The 26,491-nt window shown below is 41.7% G+C and overlaps 1 protein-coding gene across 3 annotated transcripts in view; it reads right to left on the bottom strand.

Moving 5' to 3' along the window:
* The window catches only part of LDAH (lipid droplet associated hydrolase), a 116,221-nt gene that overhangs the window by 29,992 nt on the left and 59,738 nt on the right, over positions 1-26,491 (bottom strand). For all 3 annotated transcript variants that reach the window (XM_064146387.1, XM_064146386.1, XM_064146385.1), the window contains one exon: positions 9,946-10,186. In XM_064146387.1, coding sequence (XP_064002457.1) covers positions 9,946-10,186 — 241 coding nt within the window. The remainder of the gene's footprint in view (positions 1-9,945; positions 10,187-26,491) is intronic.

The following is a 26,491-nucleotide window of genomic DNA, read 5'->3' as shown; positions in this document are numbered from 1 at the left end:
CAGCTCTGATGCTCTGCCTTGCAAAACTATCATTTTCTGTCAAATTTTTCACAGAACACATCTGCTATTTCACCATTTGCCTTCTGACTGCTATTATTGTTATTACTTTAGACTGTTGTTTGTGTTGGCTAAGGACCACGGAAAGGACTGGGGACACATTTTGTCAGGTACTGGCAGCACTGCACATAGAAAAGCCTGAAATGATGCTTCTGTCACATAAGGGACTCCCACAGAAACTCCTCAAATTCTTAGTCTCCTTCTCCCAGAAGGCTTCACTGATGCATCCCTTTGTAAATCTGCCTAACAGCAGGGTAATTTCTCAATAGTCTGGTATTATGAAATGTTTGAGAAGCAAGTTTAATTCCCATTCCTGGCCTCTGAAATGCTAAACTGGATAATGTATGAGTAAATTGATAATTTGATGTAATTTTAGTAAAAGAGGAATCCTAATTGACTGTCTGCTTTGGTCTTTGTGTTTTTTTTCTGTAACTAAGAAGGAGTTATAGTATGTGGATTGCTAAAGCTGCTAGTCAAGAGTTGGCTTCAGTATGTCAGAGACTACACAGACTATTAGGAGAGACAAGATTTCTGCTCCACAGATTTTACAGTCTATTTCTAAACCCATGGCTGTTCAACAGTGCGTTGCAGATATGCATGCAGAGTTTTGCTCATTCTTCTGAGGGACTACAAGGAGAGAGTAGAAGAAAATTTGCCCTGCAAAAAGTAGATTTAACTTCTGAAAAATAAACTTTCCTCAAGGAATGTACTACTACCTGGTCACACTTTTTTTTCTTGGTAAGGCTGTCCTTAAGTTGAACCTTATTGAACCTACTGTAAGGTTCTTTAGAGTTTCCTTTCCAGTTTATCTGCTCTTGAGGAAGCAATTTCTGTCATTCCTCAGACAGAGTTGGAGAACAGTGGTAAGAACTAATAATACCAAACAGTAGTGTAATTTCCTACGGGGAAAACATATTTTCTACCACTAATTATTGCCAACAGCAATCTTGGAAATATCATATAACTTATTGTTTAAAACATCAAACAGAAGGAACTGCTTAGTATCAAGGATGACTAATGTAGGAACATGTGCTTCCACACATGCACACATAACATTAGATAAAATGTTGATGTTTAGAGGTTTACAGGATGTCAACATTGACTTTGGATTGTGATTAAGCTTACACTTGAATTTAGAATGAAAACATGCCAGTTAATATAAAATCATGATTAACATAAGCATGCAGAAATATCTGCAATGGTTATAAGGGACTTCTCTGATCTGCTTGTTACTATAGTTGCAGGAAAATCAGGATAATATAAGAAAATCAGTCAGCTGCTCTTGAGAAAGCATAGCAGAGGCTGAAGGCAAATAAGAAGTTATTCAACAATTATACCCAGGTGCTTTACAAACAATAGCTGCTTTGTTGGTTAAGCATAAAAACCCCTCATTTGGTTTGTGCAATGAAGTACGTGCAGGTGAAGTGAGGTGTGTGCTGGAAACCAATATGTCTACCAACTTAATCCTACCCTAAGTTACTTTGGAACAACTCCCATCGTCTTCAAGTGACAGAACTATCCCTTAGCTAGAAAAATTAATCTGCATTTAAGCTCTCATACATCCTAGCAAATGGCTGTGATGATGGGATTTCTGCTAGGGTCCAGATTTTGAGGTGCAGAAAGCATCTGCTCTCTGACTCAGCGAGAGTGGTGTAGGAGGGTCTGGAGTAGATGCTGCTCAGTCCTGCACAGAGTGGCCAGGATGGCCATTGTCTGCAGCAATTTAGTGTCTGCACACTATGGCTCCTGCCTGAGCTCTACTGCAATTAACATGCTCTACTAGACAAGGTTTTATGCATGTGAGTAGCTATACAGCAGTCAGTTTCGGTGCTTTTCTGGACTGGGAGCTGATGTTGGCTCTTTCTTGAGGAGCCTTAATGAAATTTAGTAACTGGACCACCCCTCCTTTGAATGAAGTGAACTTCCTCTCGTGTGGAGTGGCTCTGATTGGTATGAACTTTACACTACTCTTCATTAAACACAGCCACTGTTTTAAAGGTCATTTTAAATACACCTGACCATTGCACAAACCCTCCTTTGAATGAAGTGAACTTCCTCTGGTGTGGAGTGGCTTTGATTGGTGTGAACTTTACACTACTCTTCATCAAACATAGCCACTGTTTTAAAGCTCATTTTAAATGCACCTGATCATTGCACAGACCAGCAAGCAAACTCCTGCACCACTAAGTTTGCTTGAGATAAGCCTGCATTTCCTGCACATATCCATGAAGACTGTATTTTCTTCTTGGCAATATTGTCAAGTTAAAGAACTAGGCAAAGAGGACGGTGAGCAATGGTAGACATTTTCATGACAAGAAGCAGCAGCAAAGCAGATTTCAATATTGTTTTAGCTGACAGTAGGAATTACATCCAGAGCAGTGCCCCTTTTAGGCACACAGAATGACAAGATATTAGTCAGTAGCTTTGTAGATGTCCTTTGTAAAAAAGTCCCTCACTCCATGACACAAAAGCCTATAGTCTCTGGGATTTAGCATGCGTTTAAGTGCTACGCTGGGATTGTGTGACTGAAGAGTTCAATGAATCAAGCTAAATGCACAACTGGTAAATACAAGTTATGACAGCCATGACCTTTACTTCAGACATTCTCCAGGGGAGTCTAGATAGACATCTCTGAGACAAAAAGGGCATGAGCCTTTGGCAGAAGGGAATCTTTCCCCTGGATTCAGTGGGCTATTTTGGGGCTCAGAGAAAAGTAAGTGCCACTTTGCAGATGACTACCTGGCACTGACTAACACAAGCCTACTGTAGCTGCTAGCACTCAACTGGCATGTATTTATTCTTAGCATCCTGTTTTGTTGATGTTACCCCTTCCTTTTTCATGCCATTTGCAACACACCACTAGACTTTCTGGAAACATGTGGGAATAAATCGTATCCCTGGGGATGAAACCCCATCAGAGGTGAATAAACAATCTCCTCTTCCCTAACCAAATCCCAAATGTGCCTCACATTTCATGGAAATGATCAGCAATTCCACTACCAAAATATTCACACTTTATGAGTAAAATTTATGATGGGATTTTTTTTACGTTGGGTTTTCCCCCCAAGAAGAAAAAGAGGAATAATTAACAGAAATAAACCCAAAGAGAAATTTCCACACTATTACTATTATTTTCACAAGGCCTTCACAGGAAAGTAAAAGCTTTTGCAAGTAATAAAAGTCCTTGTTAAACATCTTTCTTTCTTTCTTTTGGAAATGAGGTAAATTATGAAGCAGATTGACTTTAAAAAATAAATAGGGCTATAAATACATAAAAGTCACTGCTTTTAGTCATTGCTAATTTAATATGAGCATCCTACTCTGAAACAAGGAAAAGCTTAGTTCACTGACAGAAAGAATAAAGCAGATGTGAGGATTTTTCCGTCAGCTGAAGTGCTGCCTTGGTAAGGTGAGTTGTCCGACTACATTAAACAAACATTTTTGTCAGGCATCACACAGGAAAATAAACAGTAGCAGAGGAAACATGAAAATATTAAAGACTGTTATTCTTTGGCCCCTTTTCCTGCAAAGCAGGTGATAAAATATTACTGTGTTTCCACAGGTAAGGAAACACGCTCTTAAACACTTTGCAGAAATACATATTACGATCATCACTTAAAATGTCAGAAGTGGATAGGACTCAACTGTGACAGCACACAGGAGCCTGCCGAGAAGCTCTGCAGAAGCAGAGGATTTAGCACACTGGCTCAAACTGCTGGGCTGCCTCAAGCAGCCTTCTGGCCCTTCGCAATATCTGGCAGCGGTGAATTCAGATGTCGGCAGAAAAACATCTTCTAAGAGACAGTTGTGGAGGTACCTGATTTCAGAAGACACAAAAAAAAAGTCTTCTCTCGAATTGTAATTAGTTAAGTCACTAATAAGCAGCTCACACAATCTAGTGAGCTGTATAATATTCACCTCTTTCTGCCCCACGGAGTATCAAGAAATGCACATAGGAAGAAGAGAGGAGAGCTGCTGAGCTTCATCCTTTTTATCACACCTGTGATATACTGCATTACATTATACAGATGCAACATTAAGTTTATGTAGAAGTTATTTCCATATGGCATCAGTAATTTGTTTCTCAATAAGTTTTGTCTAGTGATATGTTTGGAATTCCAAATATATTTAATTACAAAAAGTAGAAAAAGACCCTTGCAACAATTTCCACATTACAGCCAGAAGTTCAAGGCAAGGTTGGATGTGGCACTTGGTGCCATGGTCTAGCCTTGGGCACTGTGGTAAAGGGTTGGACTTGATGATCTGTGAGGTCTCTTCCAACCTTGGTGATACTGTGATACTGTGATACTGTGAAAACTTACATTCATCAGAAGAAACACTTTTCATTACCAGAGCTTTGATTTCAGTCAGCCTGGAAAATCAACTTGAAAATGTACTGGTCTAGGTTCAAAGATTTGCACAGTTGTCCAGCAGTGAAGGGAGAGGGAAAGCCTTTTTTCTCCTGCCCACTGTGAAAAACAAGGTGTGAGGCTGCAAAGTGCTATCAGATTCTGCCTATATTTTGTAGTAACAGTTCTGTCTCTATTTTAAAATGCACTGCATACACATCAGTCTGTCTAGCCAATATGGTTTGTGGAACCATGACTCACATGCAAGCATATATACTTCAAGTTAAACTAATGTTTAAGCAGGTTCAGTAGATAAACTGTTACACTAGGTTGTAGGTCTATGCACAGTTCTGCTGCTGGTCAGCTACATGATGCTAGGCAATAGTCCACTGCTTGTCTGAAACATCAGATCCTTTTTAAAATGTGCTAGTACCACGTTTGCAATTATAAAATGCAGATGAGAATATAATCTGCAGCTCTCCCTTGCCTGTTCATGTCTCAGTGGAGATTTTTAGTTCCATATAAAGGATTCAATCCTGGCAGCAAAAGTAATGGATGTGTGGACAATTCAGATCTCTTTTCTGATGTCTGGGATGCCATCCAGAGGGACCTGGACAGGCTGCAGAGGTGGGCCCAGGCCAACCTCATGACATTCAAAAGGCCAAGTGTAAGGTCCTGCACCTGGGTCAGTGCAATCCCAAGCACAGTCACAGGCTGGGTGGTGAATGGCTGGAGAGCAGCCCTGGGGAAAAGGACCTGGGGGTCTGGGTTGAGGAAAACCTCAACATGAGCTGGCAGTGTGCACATGCAGCCCAGACAGCAACTGTGTGCTAGGCTGCAGCAAGAGAAGTGTGGCCAGCAGGGCAAGGGAGGGGATTCTGCTCTGCTCTCGTCAGACTCCACCTGGAGAGCTGTGTGCAGTTCTGGACCCTCCAACACAAGAAGGACATGGAACTGTTGGAGTAAGTCCAGAGAATGGCCACAAAGATGATCAGACAGCTGGAGAAGCTCTGCTATGAGGACAGGCTATGAGTGTTGGGGCTTTTCAGCCTGGAGAAGAGAAGGCTTCCAGAAGACCTTGTGATAGCCTTCCAGTCTCTGAAAGGGGCCTACAGGAAGGCTGGGGAGGGACTATTTACAAGGTCTTGTAATGACAGGATGAGTAGTAATGGGTTTAAACTGAATGAGGGGAGATTTAAACTAGATGTTAGGAAGAAGTTCTTTCCAGTGATGGTGGTGAGACACTGGCACTGGCCTATGGAGGGGGGGGGTTGGAACTGGATGATCTTTGAGGTCCCTTCCAGCCTAAACCATTCTAAGATTCTAGGATTCTATGACATTAACAGCCAGTAGATACAGAATGGAATTTATTGCCTCTACTTTTAGGTGTCCAGTAGGGAAAGGGTCCCTTCATGGTCAGGAAAGAAAGAATCATCTGCAAGGTGTGATTCACCTGTCCTACTTTAAATGTTAGTGCTTTGGACAGTGGTCAGATGAAGACCACACATAATGTCATACTTAAAAACCTGTCTGATTACAAATAAAGAATTGGAATAGAAACAGACCTTATGACATGACATCTCCCAAAACTTGCATAATTCAAACTCAAATGGTTAGCTCCCTGGAGGTAAAATTTTAAAGCAACTTAGTCAATACAAAAGCTTACATTCATGTTCACAGCAACTGAAAGGCTATTTTCACCAAATTTTGATACAAATTTAACTCTGCTGCTGTTTGGCAGTTCTGTCCATTTTATCCTACACAGAAGTTTCTGACTCCATGGCACTAAAGGGATGTAATTTTGCCAGCCTGTACAGCCAAAGAGAGAGGTAGCTTCTGCTCTGAGACAAACCTCAATAACACAGTTGTAGCTCTCTTGCTTCCCGTGTAGTCCTGCAGGCATCAGAGTAGAGTGCCTGAAACTGCCTTAGCCTTTTCTTCTCTGCAAAATGAGTGAAATGTAAACACACCTCATGCAATCTGAATGTCTCCATGCTTGGAACAAGATAAAATTTGAATCCAAACTCTGATGCTTAATTGTAGTTCCTTGTCTTCTTACATGTCTTGGATGCTTAAAATAAACTGGAAATCTACTGCCTTCAGTTTGCATCTGTGTGACAGCCTAAACCCATCCGAAACTCTCGCTGCAGGTTTCTTGACTTCCCTTCTTGCCAACCTGCCTGAACTGCACAAAAGCAGACCTCCCCCTGCCCCAGACTGCAGTGCTCCACTGCTTCCAGAATAGGTTAAACAAACAGCAAGATTCCTCCAGGGAAGTCACAGGTTCAAGATCACAAAGGACGCACCGTGTTTGGGCCAGTTGGAGGTTTTTCTTGCTATTGTGCTTATCTGTATCTTCACTGTCATCCAGGCATTAACCTCTGACCTGCACGCCTGCTTCTCGAAAAAGCCTTGTGGTGTTTACCCATTATGTAATGTCTGTGCTTCTGTGGAAATTTCACAGAAACAAATGGAGGAAGTTTGCCAGTCAAATGGCTGGACAATAAATCCTGTCGCATGTAGATAGAATGCTTTACTGTCACTGTAAGTCTGCTACTGGGATCTGTCACTGAAAAAGATGTTTACAAATCTCAACGTGCTGGAGTGCCAAAGTATTCCAGCACTGCAGGACTGTACATGATTTGTACAACAACCACCACCGTGTCTGATAGGGGTAGCCTTGTTTTGCCAGCCTGAATAAACAAAGTGACAATGTTTCAGATAAGTCAAGGTCACTAATGTCAATTTTTCAGTCTATTCATCTCCTAGGTTCATGAATACAAGAACCTAATTTCTAATTTGTTCATTGTAATGCTTTTTCTGCCCAAAACACCTTTGTTCTAGGTAAGTAAATTGCGTTCAGATCTCTTTGCTTATTTCTAATGGGTCCTTTATTATTTATACACTATATTTTCCAATCCTTCCTTATCATGCCTGCTGTGTCATCACAGTCCCTCTGGCTGTATCATGTATCATCCATGCATGCATCATCAGTCTTCTATGTACCATAGAAAGATGATTTTGGTTAAGAAGCAGGAACAAACATGACTTGAAATAGTGGGATAAACAGGTAATACAATTCTTCCTTCACTGACTCTTTCATCCAAGGCCCTGATTCTGCTGCCATCGAATGGAGGGTTTTAGTCTCCATGTCACCGGCAGCAGCACTCAGTCTTAAGAGTTCCGCTATGATTAAGTTTTCAAATCTCATTTCCTTTCAGAGGAGAGAAAACATTGTTGTGACTAAGCTTTGGATGTGGTAACAAATCCCTGGCAGGTTGGTTTGTTTGAACGGACGTATTAGTTCTAAGGAAACTTTTACCATCTTTTCTGCCCTTAATCATAGCTTTTATTAAAATTACAGTAATGTAACAGATGTACATGCCAAAGGCAATATGTGTATTTTTAATGAGTTGACATGCAACCTTCCTGGAGAGGAGAAACAACTTTATTTGCTGAACATTTGTGAACCATATCTGACCATTTTAAGAGACAAGATTTACCACAAATTCAGAGGCTTGAGTAACTCACAGATCAGCAGTCCCCTAAGACAGACTCGGTTGTTGTGCTAGATTTAGTGAATCCTTGCTGAATAGTTACCTTTTCTATTGTCCACAAACAATACAAGAGAAGGTTAACAGGCAATATCTGGAAAGCCTTAAGATTATTAATCCAGACATGTGGTCCGGAGTCACTGGGCTGTAAAACACCATCAGTTTCCAAAGGTGAAACCGAAGGGGAATTCTGACTGAAAGAGATAATATCACAAGCCCAAAGTAACTAATTACATCAATAATGTCTATTTATGCAAGTTTCACAGGACATTGGCTCACAGGGGTTTTCATTCTGGTATAATGAATTCAGTCAACAAATTGAACATACACAGAAATCAGATCCTCTGAGTACAAGAGCCTCCGGTCTGGTTTCTTGCCTCAATTTACCTTACAGCTCAGACACAGATCAGGCACTTGTGCACACAGTAAACTACAACACGCTGACACACACACACAACAGCCAGGCTCATTTGCTCAAAAAGTCAGCAGCACACAAAATCTGTTCTGTTAGATTACTCCTGCCACTGTTACAGTCTGGGCCAAGCAGCCCTCACAAACAATGGCTGGCCACATTTTTTTTTGGAGGTTAATGCAGTCCAAGGACCATTTCCAATACAACTTTGTGTGTGGATAATTTGTTTTGAGAGGTAAAAGTTTATCTATGGGGACCAGAGAAGGTTTCCTGGCTTGTGGAGATGTGACCTCACAGACCTTCACATACCTTTCCGTGAGACCAAATTCTCAAAGCAAGAAGCCTGAAAGCCTGCTGTACCTATGACTGCACACTTGCTTTCCCCTGAGTCATAATAAAATTGACATAAGTTAGTACAAACTGAAGCAACAAATCATAGTGTTCCTATCAGAAATTTACATTATGAAGCAGGAGCCTGATTTTGTCAGGCATGAGGTACTGCAATGGAGCAACCATCGTGATGCCAGGTTTGTACAGCAGAAATGGGGCTGCCTGGCTTTGACAGCAGGAACCCTCACTGCCCATCCTGCTTTCGGTCTCTGCACAGCCCTGCAGCGAGCCTCAAACAGAGACCAACCCATCCACAGATAGCCATGAAAGGTATAGGACCTCCCTGCAACCACAGAGCTACTTTAGCACACCTGGCCAATTAGTTGGTAAAATTTAACTGATAGGAGACAGAGAACAACTGGAAATATAGGAATGTGTTTTTACAACTATTAATGCAATCAAAACTTCCTTCTCGCTCTTACTACTGTTAGCACGTCAGTTTTATTCCAAATTCTTTTCAACTGCTACCTTACCAAAATACCTGGAGTATTGCAAAATCCACATTCTGGTTTTCATTCTAACCTTAACATAAATTATCAGAAATTACTTCCTTAAAGCTGTTTCTCTTGCTGGAATGTGCAAAATATGCATACAATATGCACCAGAGGAACGTTAATCTTCTATCTTTCTCCACATGCCCAAAAAAGTGCTGAAATCCTTTTGTGCATGAAGTTACTTCTACGTGTCTTTGCAGGCTGAAGGCCCTTTTCTGAATTTACCAATGCTCCAATTTAGATTACAACATCTATACAGCTGGCTAAATCATAGCTTTAAAAGTAGAAATTCAAAGAACCCTGTATGAAACTTATTACTGCTTTATTTTCAACACCCAGTATGACTGAAATGCAAAAGTAAGCAGTATCAGACTGTAAAACAGCACTTCAAGCACACAAGATACTGTTAGCAGTATAGGGGAAATTTCTTAGGAATTACATAGCCTTTGGGAAAATGTTTTGTGATTTTTCCCATAAGACCTTTTCTTTTTGACTCATTTGAGATTTTCCTGTACCCACGGTCTCAATTTGAGAAAAGATTAAATCTGCCCTTCTTCAAAACTTACTCATGCCTCAGTATTAAGCTTTTGCCCACAAGAAGATTTACTAAATATGAATAACACAAAAGCTGTAATGAAAAAAAAAGGTAATGGAAAAAAAAAAGAATAGAAAAAAAAAAAGGTGCTTACCAATGCAGTCCACACTGAAGAGATTTATGGAGGTTGTTATGGAAGATTCATCACAGGTCTTCATACCTCGCAGAGCAAATCTCACCAGCGAGGCTTTGACTCCCTCTGGTAGGAAGGACAGCAGGTAGACAGGCATATACAGAGCATAACGAAGTTTGCACAGCAAAGGGGTCATGAGCTTTCCTTGAGGCGACTGGGCCATGCGCTCTATCGTCGGGAACAGCAGCACCGAGCGAAGAACCTGTCCGGCCGTGAGAAAACAGCTGTCAGCAAAGTCCTACAGCACAGCATCCCAGCCTAGGAGACTTCACTTCTAAACGAGTTTCTACCAGACACCAAGCTGGGAGGCTTGGCTGATACAGCTGAAGGCTGTGTGGCCATCCAGAGAGACCTGGACAGACTGGAGAGCTGGGCACAGAGGAACTAGATGAAGTTCAACAAGGACAAGTGCAGAGTCCTGCATCTGGGGAGGAATAATAAACTGCACCAGTACAGGCTGGGAGGTGATCTGCTGGAAAGCAGTCCTGTAGAGAGGGACCTGGGGGTTCTGGTGGATAACAAGTTAACCATGGCACAGCAATGTGCCCTTGTGGCCAAGAAGGCCAATGGGATCCTGGGGTGTATTAAGAAGAGTGTGTCCAGCAGATCAAGGGAGGTTCTCCTCCCCCTCTACCCTGCCCTGGTGAGAACCTCTTCTTGAATACTACGTTTACTTTTGGGCTCCCCATTTTAACAGGGACAGGGATCTGCTGGAGAGGGTCCAGTGGAGGGCTGCAATGATGATTAGAGGACTGGAGGACATGGCTTATGAGGAGAGGCTGAGGGACCTGGGGTTTTGTAGTCTGGAGAAGAGAAGACTTAGAGGGGATTTGATAAATGTTTATAAGTATCTGAAGGCTGCCAGAAGGAGGGGACAGGCTCTGCTCACTTGCTCCCTGGGATAGGACAAGGAGCAATGGGTGTGAGTGGCAGCACAAGAGGTTCCAGCTCAACACAAGGGGGAACTTCTTTACTGTAAGGGTCACAGAGCACTGGAACAGGCTCCCCAGAGAGGTTGTGGAGTCTCCTTCTCTGGAGACTTTCAAGGCCTGTCTGGATGTGTTCCTCTGTGATCTGTGTTAGATAGTGCTGTCCTGCTCTGGCAGGGGGGTTGGACTCGATGATCTCCTTGGGTCCCTTCCAACCCCTAACGTCCTGTGAGCCTCTGCTCCTCTGATCCTGTGAAATGAAGTTGGGTTTCTAGATGCACTGCAGGTCAGACACATAGACAGGCTTTGTAGCATGCTCAGTTAATATATATATGTATATTTTAAGCTGAAGCAAACAAGAATGTGGTTATGAAAACGCTGAGTTCTATCGGTTCCGGCACAAGTGCTCAGAGGCAGAGCCCGGGCAGCTGCTCCAGCGGACCTGCGCTCCAGCAGAGGGCAGCAGCCAGGACCCGCAGCCCAGGCCAGCTCAGCCCAGGAAGGGCTTAAGTCAGCGCAAGTACATCACCGTTTATTTCACCGGCTCTTCCCTAAGTAAACCAACCAACCACGTCTAAACATGTCAGCCACACTGGCGGCAACGTTGTGGTTTGACAGCACATCAGGGTTTCAACTTCCAGTTCATTGCAGGTAAACCTGGTCAAAACCTGCAGCCCCTCCACCAAGATGTGTACAGTGCTGAACTTTATTGCTTTTTATAGTTTACAATAAAATAGATGTATTAAAAAGTTGGCCATTATAATTGAATACAGTGCATCTCTAAAATCAGGCTAAATTCATTTAAAACACATTTGCACATGCTGAAAGTGAATTAGTATACCTACTGGTAACAGTATTTCAATGTCAAGTTCAAGCAAATGTTCTGAAAGATAGCTGCCACTTGGTTTTTTTTTTTTTCCTGGAAGCAATAATGTACTGCAAGAATTTATATAGGAAAAACTCTGAAAGGGACATGATGATCTGGACGAGGGGACTGAGTCCAGCATCAGTAAGTTTACAGATGACACCAAGCTAGGAGCAGGTGTTGATCTGTTGGAAGGTAGGAGAGCCCTGCAGAGGGACCTGGACAGGCTGGATGGGTGGGCAGAGGCCAATGGGATGTGATTTAACAAGGCCAAGTGCAAGGTTCTAGACTTTGGCCACAACAACCCCAAACAGCACTACAGGCTGGGGACAGAGTGGCTGGAGAGCAGCCAGGAGGAAAGGGACCTGGGGGTACTGATAGATAGTAAGCTGAAGATGAGCCAGCAGTGTGCCCAGGTGGCCAAGAGAGCCAATGGCATCCTGGCCTGCATCAGGAACAGTGTGGCCAGTAGGTCAAGGGAGGTTATTCTTCCCCTGTACTCAGCACTGGTCAGGCCACACCTTGAGTACTGTGTCCAGTTCTGGGCCCCTCAATTCAAGAAAGATGTTGAGGTGCTGGAACATGTCCAGAGAAGGGCAACAAAGCTGGTGAGGGGCCTGGAGCACAAATCCTATGAGGAGAGGTTGAGGGAGCTGGGGTTGTTTAGCCTGGAGAAGAGGAGGCTCAGGGGTGACCTCATTGCTGTCTACAACTAACTGAAGGGACATTGTAGCCAGGTGGGGGTTGGTCTCTTCTCCCAGGCAACCAGCAATAGAACAAGGGGACACAGTCTCAAGTTGTGCCAGGGTAGGTATAGGCTGGATATTAGGAAGAAGATCTTCCCAGAGAGAGTGATTGGCATTGGAATGGGCTGCCCAGGGAGGTGGTGGAGGCCTACTTGACTGGAGAGGCCTGGGTGCTAGGTTGGCCTGGATGATCTTGGAGGTCTCTTCCAACCTGGTTGATTCTATGATTCTATGATTCAATTAGGTAAAAATTGCTGTCCTTTGTGGTGACTCATTGTAAATAAAATAGATGTAGTTATGTATGCTCACTTACTGCACATTTTATTCTATGTATAGTTCAAAATAGATTAATGTTTTTGTAAAGAAAAACCCCAAACAAACCATTTTAAAGTAGCTGTCTTCACTCTCAGGTAAGATTTAGCCAGCGTCCACACCACTGGTCTCAGCAGCTACCCAATCAAAGGCAGGGCATGCCACCAAAAGAAGGTTAGAAGATCTGGGTATTGTAGCAAAGCAAAGAGAAGAAATTCAGGAAATATCAGTAATGTCCCACATTGTACTTTCCATGGCATTTTAAACCCAGACTTTGAAAGTGCTATCTATACCAAGCATAGAACTATTTTAAGAAATGCTTTTGCTTTCCAGCTGATGATACTTTGGGTTTAGGCAAAGAAAACGACATTCTCAGGGAAATCAATCCTGGACCTCTTTTTATTAAAGGCAACCAGGAATGCAAGACTTGTACTAAATTACATGGTAGTTTCGTGACATTTCAGCTAGAAGATGAACTCAAACTCTTATGATCTAAAGCAGATTTGACCTGTGTTCCCAGGAATGCATTAATCCTTTGACGTTACAGTTTATGCATACAGAATTAGTTGCTTGGAGTGCAAGTTGCTAAATACTTATAAAAACCTTTTATTCTCCTTAACAGCCTAAGTTCTAAAGGGGCTTTTGCCTCTCTAATTTTTTTCCTACAAGACTTAGAATCATAGAATCAACCAGGTTGGACCTCCAAGATCATCCAGTCCAACCTAGCACCCAGCCCTATCCAGTCATCTAGACCATGGCACTAAGTGCCTCAGCCAGTCCAAGGACGGTGACTCCACCACCTCCCTGGGCAGCCCATTCCAATGCCAATCACTCTCTCTGGCAACAACTTCCTCCTAACATCCAGCCTAGACTTCCCCTAGCACAACTTGAGACTGCACCCCTTTGTTCTGTTGCTGGTTGCCTGGCAGAAGAGACCAACCCCCACCTGGCTACAGCCTCACTTCACGTAGCTGTAGACAGCAATGAGGCCTGCCCTGAGCCTCCTCTTCTCCAGGCTAAACAACCCCAGCTCCCTCAGCCTCCCTTCATAGGGTTTGTGTTCCAGGCCCCTCACCAACTTTGTCACTCTTCTCTGGACATGTTCCAGCACCTCAACATCTCTCTTGAATTGAGGAGACCACAACTGGACACAGCACTCAAGGTGTGGCCTCATCAGTGCTGGGTACAGGGGAAGAATAACCTCCCTTGTCCTACTGGCCACACTGTTCCTGATGCAGGCCAGGATGCCATTGGCTCTCTTGGCCACCTGGGCACACTGCTTATTCACGTTCAGCTACTATCTACCAGTACCCCTAGGTCCCTTTCTTCCTGGCTGCTCTCCAGCCACTCTGTCCCCAGCCTGGAGCACTGCTTGGGGTTGTTGTGGCCAAAGTGTAGAACCTTGCACTTGGCCTTGTTAAACCTCATCCCATTGGCCTCTGCCCACCCATCCAGCCTGTCAAGGTCCCTCTGCAGGGCTCTTCTACCTTCCAACAGATCAACATCTGCTCCTGGAAGAAAAAGGACAAACCTCGAAAGCTGCTACAATGTCCTGTGCATGCCTGCGTTTTTAATGGTGTACAAATGTAAACGACAGTGGTACAATGAAGGATACTTTCATTTAATGTCTTTTCAAAAAAATCTTCTGCAGACAGTAATATACAAATGGAAAATTCCTATTTTTCAAATGCTTGACAACTATTTCTTTGTATACTGCTAGATTCCTGAGTCCAGATTTTGAAACGTACCTTGGACCATAGAATTGCTTAAAACATGAACTTTTGTATCTTTGCAATAGAATCATAGACTCAACCAGGTTGGAAGAGACCTGCAAGATCATCCAGTCCAATCTAGCACCCAGCCCTATCCAATCAACTAGACCATGGCACTAAGTGGCCAGGAGGAGGTTGCTCTCTTCTCTCAGGTGGCCAGCACCAGAACGAGAGGACACAGCCTCAAGCTACGCCAGGGGAGATTTAGGCTCGAGGTGAGGAGAAAGTTCTTCACTGAGAGAGTCATTGGACACTGGAATGGGCTGCCCGGGGAGGTGGTGGAGTCGCCGTCCCTGGGGCTGTTCAAGGCAGGATTGGATGTGGCACTTGGTGCCATAGTCTAGCCTTGGGCTCTATGGTGAAGGGTTGGACTTGATGATCTGTGAGGTCTCTTCCAATCCTAATAATACTGTGATACTGTGATACTGTGAAGTGCCTCATCCAGTCTTTTCTTGAACACCTCCAGGGATGGTGACTCCACTACCTCCCTGGGCAGCCTGAGGATCCAACAGATCTAACATACTTAGTTATAAAAACACACATGTTCATAAAAAAGTGTATCATATTTCTGTCCTGAAATAAGTGAAGTAGAAATATATGAGTAAAACGAAATAAAAAGATGTGATTCAAATGTTCAACATCAGTAAATAATTTTTTACTTTTCAAATGCCAGGATCATTTCTATATGCAGTTTACACTAGTTGGAATTAAGGAGATGGCAAAGAATTATATTTAAATTATAACTTTTAGAATTATTGTAAACCCAGTCATTGTAAATGTAAATCCAGAAGATTTGAGGACATTCTCTAACATAAACATCAGGTATGGTCACTCCTATGAATGCCACAGTACATATATACCATTAAGTGCTAATGATCCCTTTAGTCAGGGAAACCCTTCTGAAACTTAACAATGTAAATTTCTTCTCATAACAATCATTCAAAACACAAAAAAACCCCCAAACCCCCACATGACTAGAGAGAGAAATTCAGACTAATCTCCCAATTCAAAGTTTAGTGGTTTGTATTGTTTAAGTATGTGGAGAGGCAGTTGGACAACTACAGATGGTAGCCTTAAGGACTGAGACAGATCTGGGGACTACCTAAAGTGGGCCAGTGCATCCACTGAAGGCAAACATGCCACGTGCACAGAAGATGCAGAGGGCTGTTGGTCACATCACCTATCCTTGATATTCTTTGGGCAACCTACTAAGAACAGTCCATGTATTCTTAGGTTGTGCTGTAATTGCCACTGGTGATTGTTGTGACAATAAACTGTACTTGTAAAGCTGCCATTCGACTTACTTCACAGTTACTCACTGAACATGCTTTTAAATTGCAAGATTTCAACACTCAGAATGACGTATATGTTGAAGTTCAGTGTGTAGGGCATGGATGTTCTTTGGGTTAGTCACCAGGCAGCTGTTTCTATTTCCATCATTACTTTTTAACTCTTTAAATAACATAGGCCTTGAGACTGGCATGGTTCAAATGACTACAACATGATGCAGCATCCCTGAGGTTTTAGCTATTTTCAACAAGAAGATGTTAACATCTGTAAGCTTTTCACATAGCTCCGTATGGGTTCCAAGGCAGCTCCTAGTGCCTAGCCAAGCAATATATAGATCATTGAAAAACTGGATGGGGCATGGCCTGAGCATGTGCTCAGAGAACAAACCACTCTATAAACCTTTTAATCATTCAACACACCTCACAGTAGGAAGGTGTGGGAACTTTTGGAGTTTCACTTTTGTCACTGCTTATATACTTTGGTGTCTAGAGTGAACAGTCTGTAAGCTTCCAGTACATAGGACCTGCACAGGAAATTTTACAACACAGAGGGAAGAGAAAATACTTATTTCAGAGGAAAGGTGAGCCCTTGAAGCAAAGAATATTTAATGCCTGTTCCCCAAAAGCACGGCATTGACCAAGGAGCTTTGTTCAGGCAAGTTCCCCAAATGAATATGATTCACTTAATGTGATGGCTGCTTCATATATATAGAATCATAGAATCAGTCAGGGTTGGAAGGGACCACAAGGATCATCTAGTTCCAACCCCTCTGCCATGGGCAGGGACACATTAGCCTAGATCAGCCTGGCCAGAGCCTCATCTGGCCTGGCCTTAAACACCTCCAGGGATGGGGCCCCAACCACCTCCCTGGGCAACCCATTCCAGCCTCTCACCACTCTCATGCTGAACAACTTCCTCCTCATGTCCAGCCTGAACCTACACATCTCCAGCTTTGCTCCATTCCCCCTAGTCCTGTCACTCCCTGATATCCTAAAAAGTCCTCCCCAGCTTTTTTGTAGGCTTCCTTCAGATACTGGAAGGCCACAAGAAGGTCACCTCAGAGCCTCCTCTTCTCCAGACTGAACAGCCCCAACCCTTTCAGTCTGTCCTCATAGGAGAGGTGCTCCAGCCCTCTGAGCATCCCAGTGGCCCTTCTCTGGACACGCTCCAGCATGTCCACATCCTTCTTGTAATGGGGGCTCCAGCACTGGACACAGTACTCCAGGTGGGGTCTCACCAGAGTGGAGTAGAGGGGGAGAATCACCTCCCTTGCCCTGCTGGCCACACTTCTCCTGATGCAGTCCAGGATCTGGTTGGCCCTCCGGGCTGCAAGTGCACACTGCTGGCTCAGTTACAAGAATGTCAAAGGAATAAAACAAAGGATTCCTTCAAATTAGCTATGTAAAGAATGCATGAGTTTTTGATTCAGCATTTAATCTATCTAAAACAAGCTGACTGTGATGGTTTGGGTGTTACCTGCCCCCCCAACACTAAGGAAAATCACCCAGAGTAGACTCAGTGGCTCCAGAAATTGAATGAAGCTTTATATTTACAGCTTAGCACAATATACAGGCAGATATTTACAGTATATACAGCTATATACAGAATATACAAGTTAAAAGTTAATACAGAAACACAACAGCCCTCCCAGAAACCTGAGTCCCTGGGGGGGTTTCCAACCACCTTTCCACCTTCTTCCACCCCTCTCTACCCTACCCCAGTCATTGCCTCATGCCTGAGGAAGACTGGAGGATTGGCCAGGGGGTTAGGAAGCAGGTGGATTAGTCACAAAGACAGCAGGTTAGGTTAGGTTAGGTTAGGTTAGAGAGAGAAATGCAGCCCAAAGCCCACACAGCAACTCTGTAATCTATATTTACATTCTTGTTCTTATACACCTCAGCAAGCCTATGAGTGAAGTAGACATCACCACTCACAACCTGTAATTAGTTCTTCTCACCAAAACATTCTAGCTAGCTTCAAACTAGCACACTGACAAGCTGACAACTGTCTTCAAGTCTTCACTGTATAAGGATGATGTCAACATGTTTTTTTGGATTTGCAGAAACTGTTGGGAGTTTTTTGAAACAGTTTCTGTGAAACAAAGTCATTAAAAAAAAAGTGTAAACAAGCAGAATATTTTAACGAAAGTTTGGGTTTTTTTATGGTGACTTTTTTCCATGGTGACCTCGTTAGTGGCTGCATAGCTCAAGAGAATCTTCTGTTATCAGTCTAAAGTCCCTTCCCAACATACTGCTGGGAAGCAGGGGCTTGTGTACTTCATTTCACACAGTCAAATAGAAATTTCAACATTTCTGATTTATCAGTGTGCAAATTTTCATTTTGGAACCAGATGAATATTTTTCTGTTCCCTTCATTCTAGAGCTCCTATTACATATGTATAAACTATGGCACTGACAAAAAAATTGGATTTTTTTCCATTTTCTTAGAAAACCTTTTGTATGTAAGAAGCATAATTTTCTCCCTGCAGAGCATAATTTATTTTCCAAATAAAAGTACAGTTAGTGTATCCAACACTGCAAACATGCTGTTAGAACTTCAAATAATAGACTTTTCTCTGATGGGATGAAGGAATTCTTGCTCCTAGGAAAATAAACATTTTGATTCTATGGTCTTCAAGAAAAGTTTTTCTTGAAGGCATCAGTGGAGACATAACCTTAGCCCTACCATTCTGTGATTCTGTAATACCAGAGACACTGTTAATTGACTGTCATAAGTGATTTCCCCCCCTCGTATGCTTTCCATAAATAAAAATAGGTGAAACTAGTAGAAGCGTTTTTATCACCTATGTGTGTGGCTTCCAGTTTGCATCACAGCATCCATACTGGCAAACAAAACTGGACTAGGATCCAGGCTCCAAGACCAAAACTTTTTAGTATGTTCTCCAGCATGATTTTGGCCAAAACTAGCCAGCACAATCCCAGGCTATGTCTGGGCACAGGTTAGTGCAGACCAGGCACTGTTCTTAACAGAAAGTACATGATGCAATCATGTAGGGGGAAAGAAGAGGCTTCACTATTAGAATATCAACTATATTTTGTGACCTGCTTTCCAGTGCCACAAGGCAGGCCTTGATTTGTTTTATAGAGAAGAATAGTTTTAGCATATCTCTCTCACTCTATCAGAAATACCTTGAACTTTGTAGAGCAATTAAATAATTGCATAAATTTTGTTTAGATGAGATTCTGAATACACTGCATGCCATCCCTGGCAGTTACACACAGATCCTCCCTTTTGTTTTTGAGAGCTCATTCATCAGATGCTCAGCAAGGAAGAAACGAGTCACAACCTCTGTGTGTATCTATATATATATAAATGTGAATGAAATTACACCATGAATCAGTGGGAAAATGAATAAGAATAAACCTTTGCTCTTTTCAGAGTTCATTTTGGCTCACTTTAGGCAAGTTAACTGGCCCTTAACTGAGAAGTCAGTTAGGAGTGAAATTATCCAAGACTCCTAACTGAAGTCAGTCATGGAAAGATACTCAGAAGACATCAGGTGAACAGAAAACATTTTCTAGTAGAGTTTTCTGCTTGTCACTAACCATATAGAGGACCTAAGGCTTCTAATCAGGAGCTTCATTCCATAGAACAAGAGAAGGAGCAGAATTGCTACAGTATAACTTACATACTTATTTCTATTGCTTTGTAGTCAAGCAATGTCTGCATTTGCACTAAAGCACCTTGACATTTGTCTGCTTAGAAACTAGAAAGATGTATTTGGTCAACGTTTGTAAATCTACTTTTCATATTACAGACAGGAATTGGAAGAACTGAAGATACAGACATTTCATAATGACTATTACTACCTCTCTTCTCTAGCTAGACTGCACTTTCCAATGAATATAGTGCTTCAGGACATACCAAACCAGCCTTCTGAGATCCAGTCTGGGTATCTGCTTCATGATGTTTACGGCAGTTTTTCCCAAGCAGAAGTGGAAAAAAAAACACAAACCAAACCAAAACAACCCCCACTAATAAAACCAACCCCAAAATGGAAAGAAGAGCACTATTTTCTGTTAAGTTGAATTTGGTCCTTTAATTACTCCACTTTGAGAATCAACTGAGAAGGAGCATTGTCTCCAAATATACCCAGGAAAAATAATCTAAAGTATGAATGATGAGAAAAAAAATCTATCAAGTAATACAGCTGCAAGAACACATGGGAGACAATAACAGCAAATGATAAGCAAGTTTGCAATACAAATTGGTGCAGAAAGCATATAATGAGGAAACACATCACAGATGCCAGAGAAAGCTGTCCCTGTGGCACATAATGTAGACTGCATTCTGTGCTATAAATCTTAAAAACAAAGATAAGACCAAAAGCCAGACATAGACACTGCAAAAAATTAATGAAGGATTTGGATGAGAACATTCTTGAAGGAAGTTATATACATATCAAGAAAGGAACACGAATAGCTCAGCAAAATGGGAGCAAAAAGTCAACGGGGGAGAGAACAGTAACTACAGAAGTTCTTCACAGAGAGAGTGATTTGTCATTGGAATGGGCTGCTCACGGAGGTGGTGGAGTCACTATCCCTGGAGGTGTTCAAGAGAAGACTGGATGAGGCACTTAGTGCCATGGTCTAGTTAAATGGATAGGGCTGGGTGCTAGGTTGGACTGGATGGTCTTGGAGGTCTCTTCCAACCTGGTTGATTCTATGATTCTATGAAATTTGCAAGATTATATATGCAAAGCAAACAAAGTATTATTTTGAGTGGTACAGGTGACATAAATAGTAGATGTGACAGAAATTCAAAAATTTTAATGTTAAAGCAAGTACCAGAAGTCTGTGTTGACATCAACTGCAGCAAGCAATCAGGTCCCAGTTGTATAACTGTTACCAACAGGAACAGTGCAAAAGACAGAGATGTCACCTTACATAGATATGACAGACTGGATTTCCAAATCCAAAACATTAATCCAGGAAACTGTAAAAAAATTAACATAAGGCTTGATAATGTTTTTTCAGACATTCACTTCTCTCATGCAACTCCATTGTCCTACGACAGCAGCCTATTACGTACCCTGACTAAACTAATAAAGCAGGAAGAACAGGAAGTAAACGCATTGGCATAAAATGTTTGGCTTCTTTTCTTACTTCTTTCCTCCTTTTGTGTAAATGGTTACCACATTAAGAATAAATGCATTTAAAAAATGAAAGCTTATTTCAATTACACTGCAAGCTGGCAGGCGCATTGCAGAGCAGTTATGCCCAGGAAAGGAACATAGCCTTTCAGGGGAAAAAAAACCCCAAACAATCAGAGATTAGTCACAAAGCTTTTACCTCTCCTCTAATAAACTAGAATGAAACATGAAGTCGAGAATAGCATAGAAAAAAAATTTCACTCCAATTCAAATAATGCTATTATTTCTTTGGATGATTACTTCAAATATAATATCACAGTATCACAGTATCACCAAGGTTGGAAGAGACCTCAAAGATCATCAGGTCCAACCCTTTACCACAGAGCTCAAGGCTAGACCATGGCACCAAGTGCCACGTCCAATCCTGCCTTGAACTGCTGCAGGGACGGCGACTCCACCACCTCCCCGGGCAATATGATTATGTTCAGAAAATATCATTATGTTCAGAAAAAGAAGACAGGAATAGTTCAAGGTATAAGTAAATGTTACTTTTAGGTGTTTTCAATGACATGAAGACACAAGAACTCAACTCCCCAGCTAATGGAAAATGTCAGGACTCCCTTATGTAAACCAATAAAACTATGACCAATCTTTGCCAGCAGCAAAACGTCTCCTTAACTCAACAGTGTATCTAGCACAGCTTTGCTCCCACATTACGTGGTAAAAATAAGAGATGTAGCAGGAAGAGCAGTCAGTAGGATGCCTTGAAAATAAAAGTTAATGTACCTGTTCAACACTATTAAAAAATTAAACTTTCTGCCAGTCTGCCTCCTATCACTCCTACTAACTTACGGTTTCTTACACTCAACATAACCGGTATTATCACACAAATTGCACCTCCTTCAACATCCAAACTTGACACACTGTGTTCAAATACATATCAACCACACATTTTTCAGATTAATGAAAACTTGGGTTTATTTTTTTTACTATTTTCTTTCAGCTTTTACCTGATGACATAAATAGCATGCAATATTCTTGTCTGTTTAACATGCTCTACAGTGATCACAAGGGTTTTCCATGTCCTGGCACTTTCTTTATTTAACATACATTGTCCAATTTTATTTGAAGTACATCTTTAATGTCTCAGGCCTCCAGTGCTTCCTGGCAGTTCCACTTGGATGGAAACAAAATTCAAGACCAGCATTCCTTAAACGTATTTGTATTTCAAACTGTAGTTTTTAGTGTAACGACAAATACAGTGCTGGGTACAATCATTATATCCTTAGGTATGTAGACCTGAGTGCAATTTGACCTAAGGTGAGGTGTGACTAAATTTATGTCTATTTTAAGGCCACTTTCCACTGACTTAGCATATGTTTGATTCTGAGCTTTATACATTCAAATTCTGCATCCAAACTCACTGGACTAGCCATATGAAGAGTCCTTTTAGAACATGAATCGCAATGAGGCTTCTACAGTATTAACTTTGCTCTGCAGAGTTTAAATACAGAAGAACTAAAATGGGATGAAAATAACTCAGAATACATCTTTCAGTAGCAAGAAAGTGAGAGACATGGAAATCTTGGTAGTATGTAACTTCAGCTGCTAAGATTAGGAGAATTCTTTGCCAACAGTGGTCACAAGCAGAAAAATTGACAAGGTATGGCCCTAGTAAGATTGCAACATGTCCAACACCTTGTTGAATGCTCTGTAATTCCACCCAGCATGTGGCTGGGTGTGTGAGCTTGCTCCTCTTGGAGCTAAAGGTAAAATTTCCATCAATGCAATGGGTTTTAATTCTACCTCATAAAATCCTATTAGAGAATTTATTCTTCAGTTATTAAATATTAGAGTCTACAGTCAATGTAGACCTTACCAAAGTCACAATATTCTCAGCTCCAGAGACCAAGACTCTCTCATCTCTTCTTTGACAGACAAAACCAGTGGTTGCTGTAAAACACTTACAACCTCTTGCACTGAGAAGTAAACAGATCTTTGACGATTCCCTTGGCAATCAATATACTTTCAATCACATCTTTCAAAAGGTTGCAAGCATCTTCCATCATAACTGACTACCAGTGCTGAAACCTGTTTGATGGAAACAGGAGAGGGACTGTCACCTTATGAGTGGGTCACAGCACAGTAAAAAGTTATCTGTTGCTTTACATTACTTTTGAAACATTTTCCAATTAGATGTACTCCTAGAACTTTTCCAGCCAAAGCCCAGAAATCTGCTAAACATATGGAAGACCAGAAAGCAGAAGTGTTCTCTGCAGACACCTCAAACTGTTTCCCTACAGATCAGCTCTATGTACTGAACTATTTGCAAATTATTAAAAACATAAAAAATATCGAACACACAGACTGCTCATTGCATTTACAAGTCTCACAGGGATGAAATGCAAATTACTCTGTAATACAAATATTTGGGTAACTGAAGACTTGCCCAAAATGTTTGGAGAAAAAAAAAAGAAAAAGGCTTTTTATGGGTTAAGGTAATAATGAGAAAACTGTTCTCCCAAAAATCTGTATCTTATTGTTGGACTGAGAATAGTTTAATAGAGAAAATATTCATTGACAGAGCAGTATTTTACAGGGAGAACTAAGCCCCATCAAAGTGGGCAATATCATTCCATCTATAAGGGAAGTGCCAAAGAAGACAGCCAAAATTTGCAACGGTGTGATAATACCGACAGGGATAGATTTGTTGCTATTATGATTAAAGCATATAAACAGAAGAAGATTAGGAGGAGTGAGAGTGAAAAGAAAGGAAGAATAGTTTATTGGTTGGAAGAAGGGCAGGGAGAAGCTTATGTTGGAATGCAGTGTCACAGTTACACACCATAAAGCTTTCAGTTGCTCCCATTACATGAAAGTCAGAACGCAGCTGCCACTTTCCAGGAGAAATTCTTTCCGTTTTCATTTTGGAGGTACAGGGGGGGGGGATTTCTTTTCAGGGCAGCACTCCCATGAGATCATCACATTGCATCGGCAGGTAGCCTTAAGGTACACAGACCAGTAAATGTGATCCTTGCAGACATGACCTGGGGTGCTTACTGCTTTTGATGAACCACTAATATGCCCTTTAAAGTAGAGAAATGGCTCAAACAAAAAGAAAGTATTAAGAAACAGATTTCCTGTTGTCTTGAACCATCTGCTTTCACAGTCAGCAACGTACAGCCAGATATACCAGTAAATTCCAACGGCAATCCTTTCAGTTCAAGGGAAAGTGTCTGAACAAGGTGAAGGAGAAAGCAGCCTTGCAATTAAAATCTCATTTTGCTGGTGAAAAGGGAAGACCACAAATTTCCATCAGTGCCTTGAGATCCTTGGCCTTTTATTTTTAAAGGTTCTACTTAAGACATTTGGAAGAGGTATATTTCAGAGGTATATTTCACCAAGGTCAGCAGCCAAAAAGGCATCCAGTCAACCCAAGTCCATAGCCTTACTTGGCTAGAAGGGTTAGTAGATAGATAAAGCAACCTGAGCTGACATTTGATGTTAGAAGGAGTTCTCTTCACTACCATTATAATTGCCTTATTTAATGGTGCACTGTGAATAAAGAGAAGCACTGACTTGTGACATCAGTAAAGAACAGAAGGATGAGTCAGGAACCACAGACAGAGAAGAAATAGAATGCAAAGCTTTGTATTTTTGTCAAAGGAAGAAAAGAAACAAGGAATATTTGAGGTTCAAGACAAAACACATCCCAAAGTCTTGTCAGGTCATCAGAAGATAAGAAAAAGAGAGGAGTGAGTGAGAAATTGTCTCAGTCACTTGCTCTTCCATCTTTGCATTGGCTTTCCCAGAACTGTAGACATTTCAAAAACAACAATAAAAAAGAAACCCACACCCACAAAACAAACAAAAAACCCCAACTGCCCCCCAAGGCAAACCAAACCAAGCCGACAAAGTTCCTTCATTTATAATACCACGCACTTCTCTTAGCTTTACTTATTTTAACAAGTGGATTACAGGTGGGAATCTACTAAAAGCAAAAGCATCATTTGTAATTTATTATGCAAAGAAAACTGCAACTCAGTGCAACTGAGAACAAGAATCCAGAGAACATCTTTCAATTGTCAACGTTTTTTTCCCCAAACCCAGAACACCTGGGTCCTGTTCCACCCCAGGTGCGACCACTTTGCCCATCCTGCTCACTCCCCTTTTTAACTGGCCCCAGGAAAGGCAGAATCTCCAAGCTTGCCCAACTGGGCAGAGGGATCCTCTTCCTGTCATCAGTGGTGAGTCCCCATGGTGCACACCGGGTGAATGGGAAGGGGACAAAAGGCCGGGGGGCCTGGTGGCCCCCCGGTTAGGTAGGACTAGACTTGATGGTCACTGTAATATCATTGTTCACGGGTGCTGGCTGGACCTCCTTAGGCTGAGCTCCTCTATGTTTAGCTGCTTCTTTCTGCTTATTTGTAGAAGCGTAAAATATGCTAGGAATAATTCTGAAATGTTTTGAGAAGCAATGAATTAACATGGAGGAAATGTCTGAGAAACTCTAACAAGGAAAATGGAATAAAGCTTCAACCTCATTGCCACTCTTTTATGTCAGAGTGGCTAAAACTCTATCTTGTTTTGTAACTAAGTTAAACCTAGCTTTATTCTGCTAATGCAGAGGAATATAGTTTTCCAGTCTAGTCTCTGGAGTTAGCATCTCCAGACTTCACTGTAAACTGTGGAGAATGACAAATTACCAATATGGCAGAATAGACAATATTGTTTAACTACAACACTTCATTCTAAGTAAGCTTTTCTAAGGAGAAGATTTGCATCAAGTCCATCCTCACTGCTTGTGTAACTGTCCAATATACAATGAGAGGCAAGAGCTGATGAAGCAGCTCAACCTCTATTGAAGGCACTGGATTGCCAGCAAAATCACATTTAACTATAGAGCCTCCAAGAACAGATATCAGTTACCAGAGTTGTCTAAGTTTCACTATGTTTGCAAAACCTGTGTTCAAAAACCCCACAACGTCCTTTCACACATTCCTTCAATGTTCTAATTGACAGCTTTCCCCTTTTCACAACTCAGTTTTAAATCAGAATGCAAACTCCTGATTTCTGACTGTTGTCTTCTGTACAAACACAACAACTGCAGTAGGAGAACATAACAAAATCATGCTGCGTGCAATACATCCTGATACTGATCTCTCCAAAGAGATGCATAACTCATTTTTCAAGTGCTACACATATGCATCTGCAGACATAATTTCAACAGATGTCACCATCCAGCATAAAAAGTTCTTTAGGAAATCTGGCTTTGGAAAAGGTGTTGAGATCTTGTGAAAACCTACACTATAAATGCTGATTGTTTTTGAAATTTACTTATCAGTGCCTCATTTTCATAGAATAATTTCACTCTATTATTATAATATGAATCCAAAATTTCAAGGACTCAAAGTACCAGGATTTTATGAACAAATCTGTAAAAATCCTGTTATTCTGCCATTTACCATTCTAGCCATCTT

Source organism: Pogoniulus pusillus, chromosome 7, assembly GCF_015220805.1.
Source record: "Pogoniulus pusillus isolate bPogPus1 chromosome 7, bPogPus1.pri, whole genome shotgun sequence".
NCBI classification, from domain to species: domain Eukaryota; kingdom Metazoa; phylum Chordata; class Aves; order Piciformes; family Lybiidae; genus Pogoniulus; species Pogoniulus pusillus.
The sequence above is the reverse complement of the archived record's forward strand: the minus strand, read 5'-3'. Positions and strand labels throughout refer to the sequence as shown.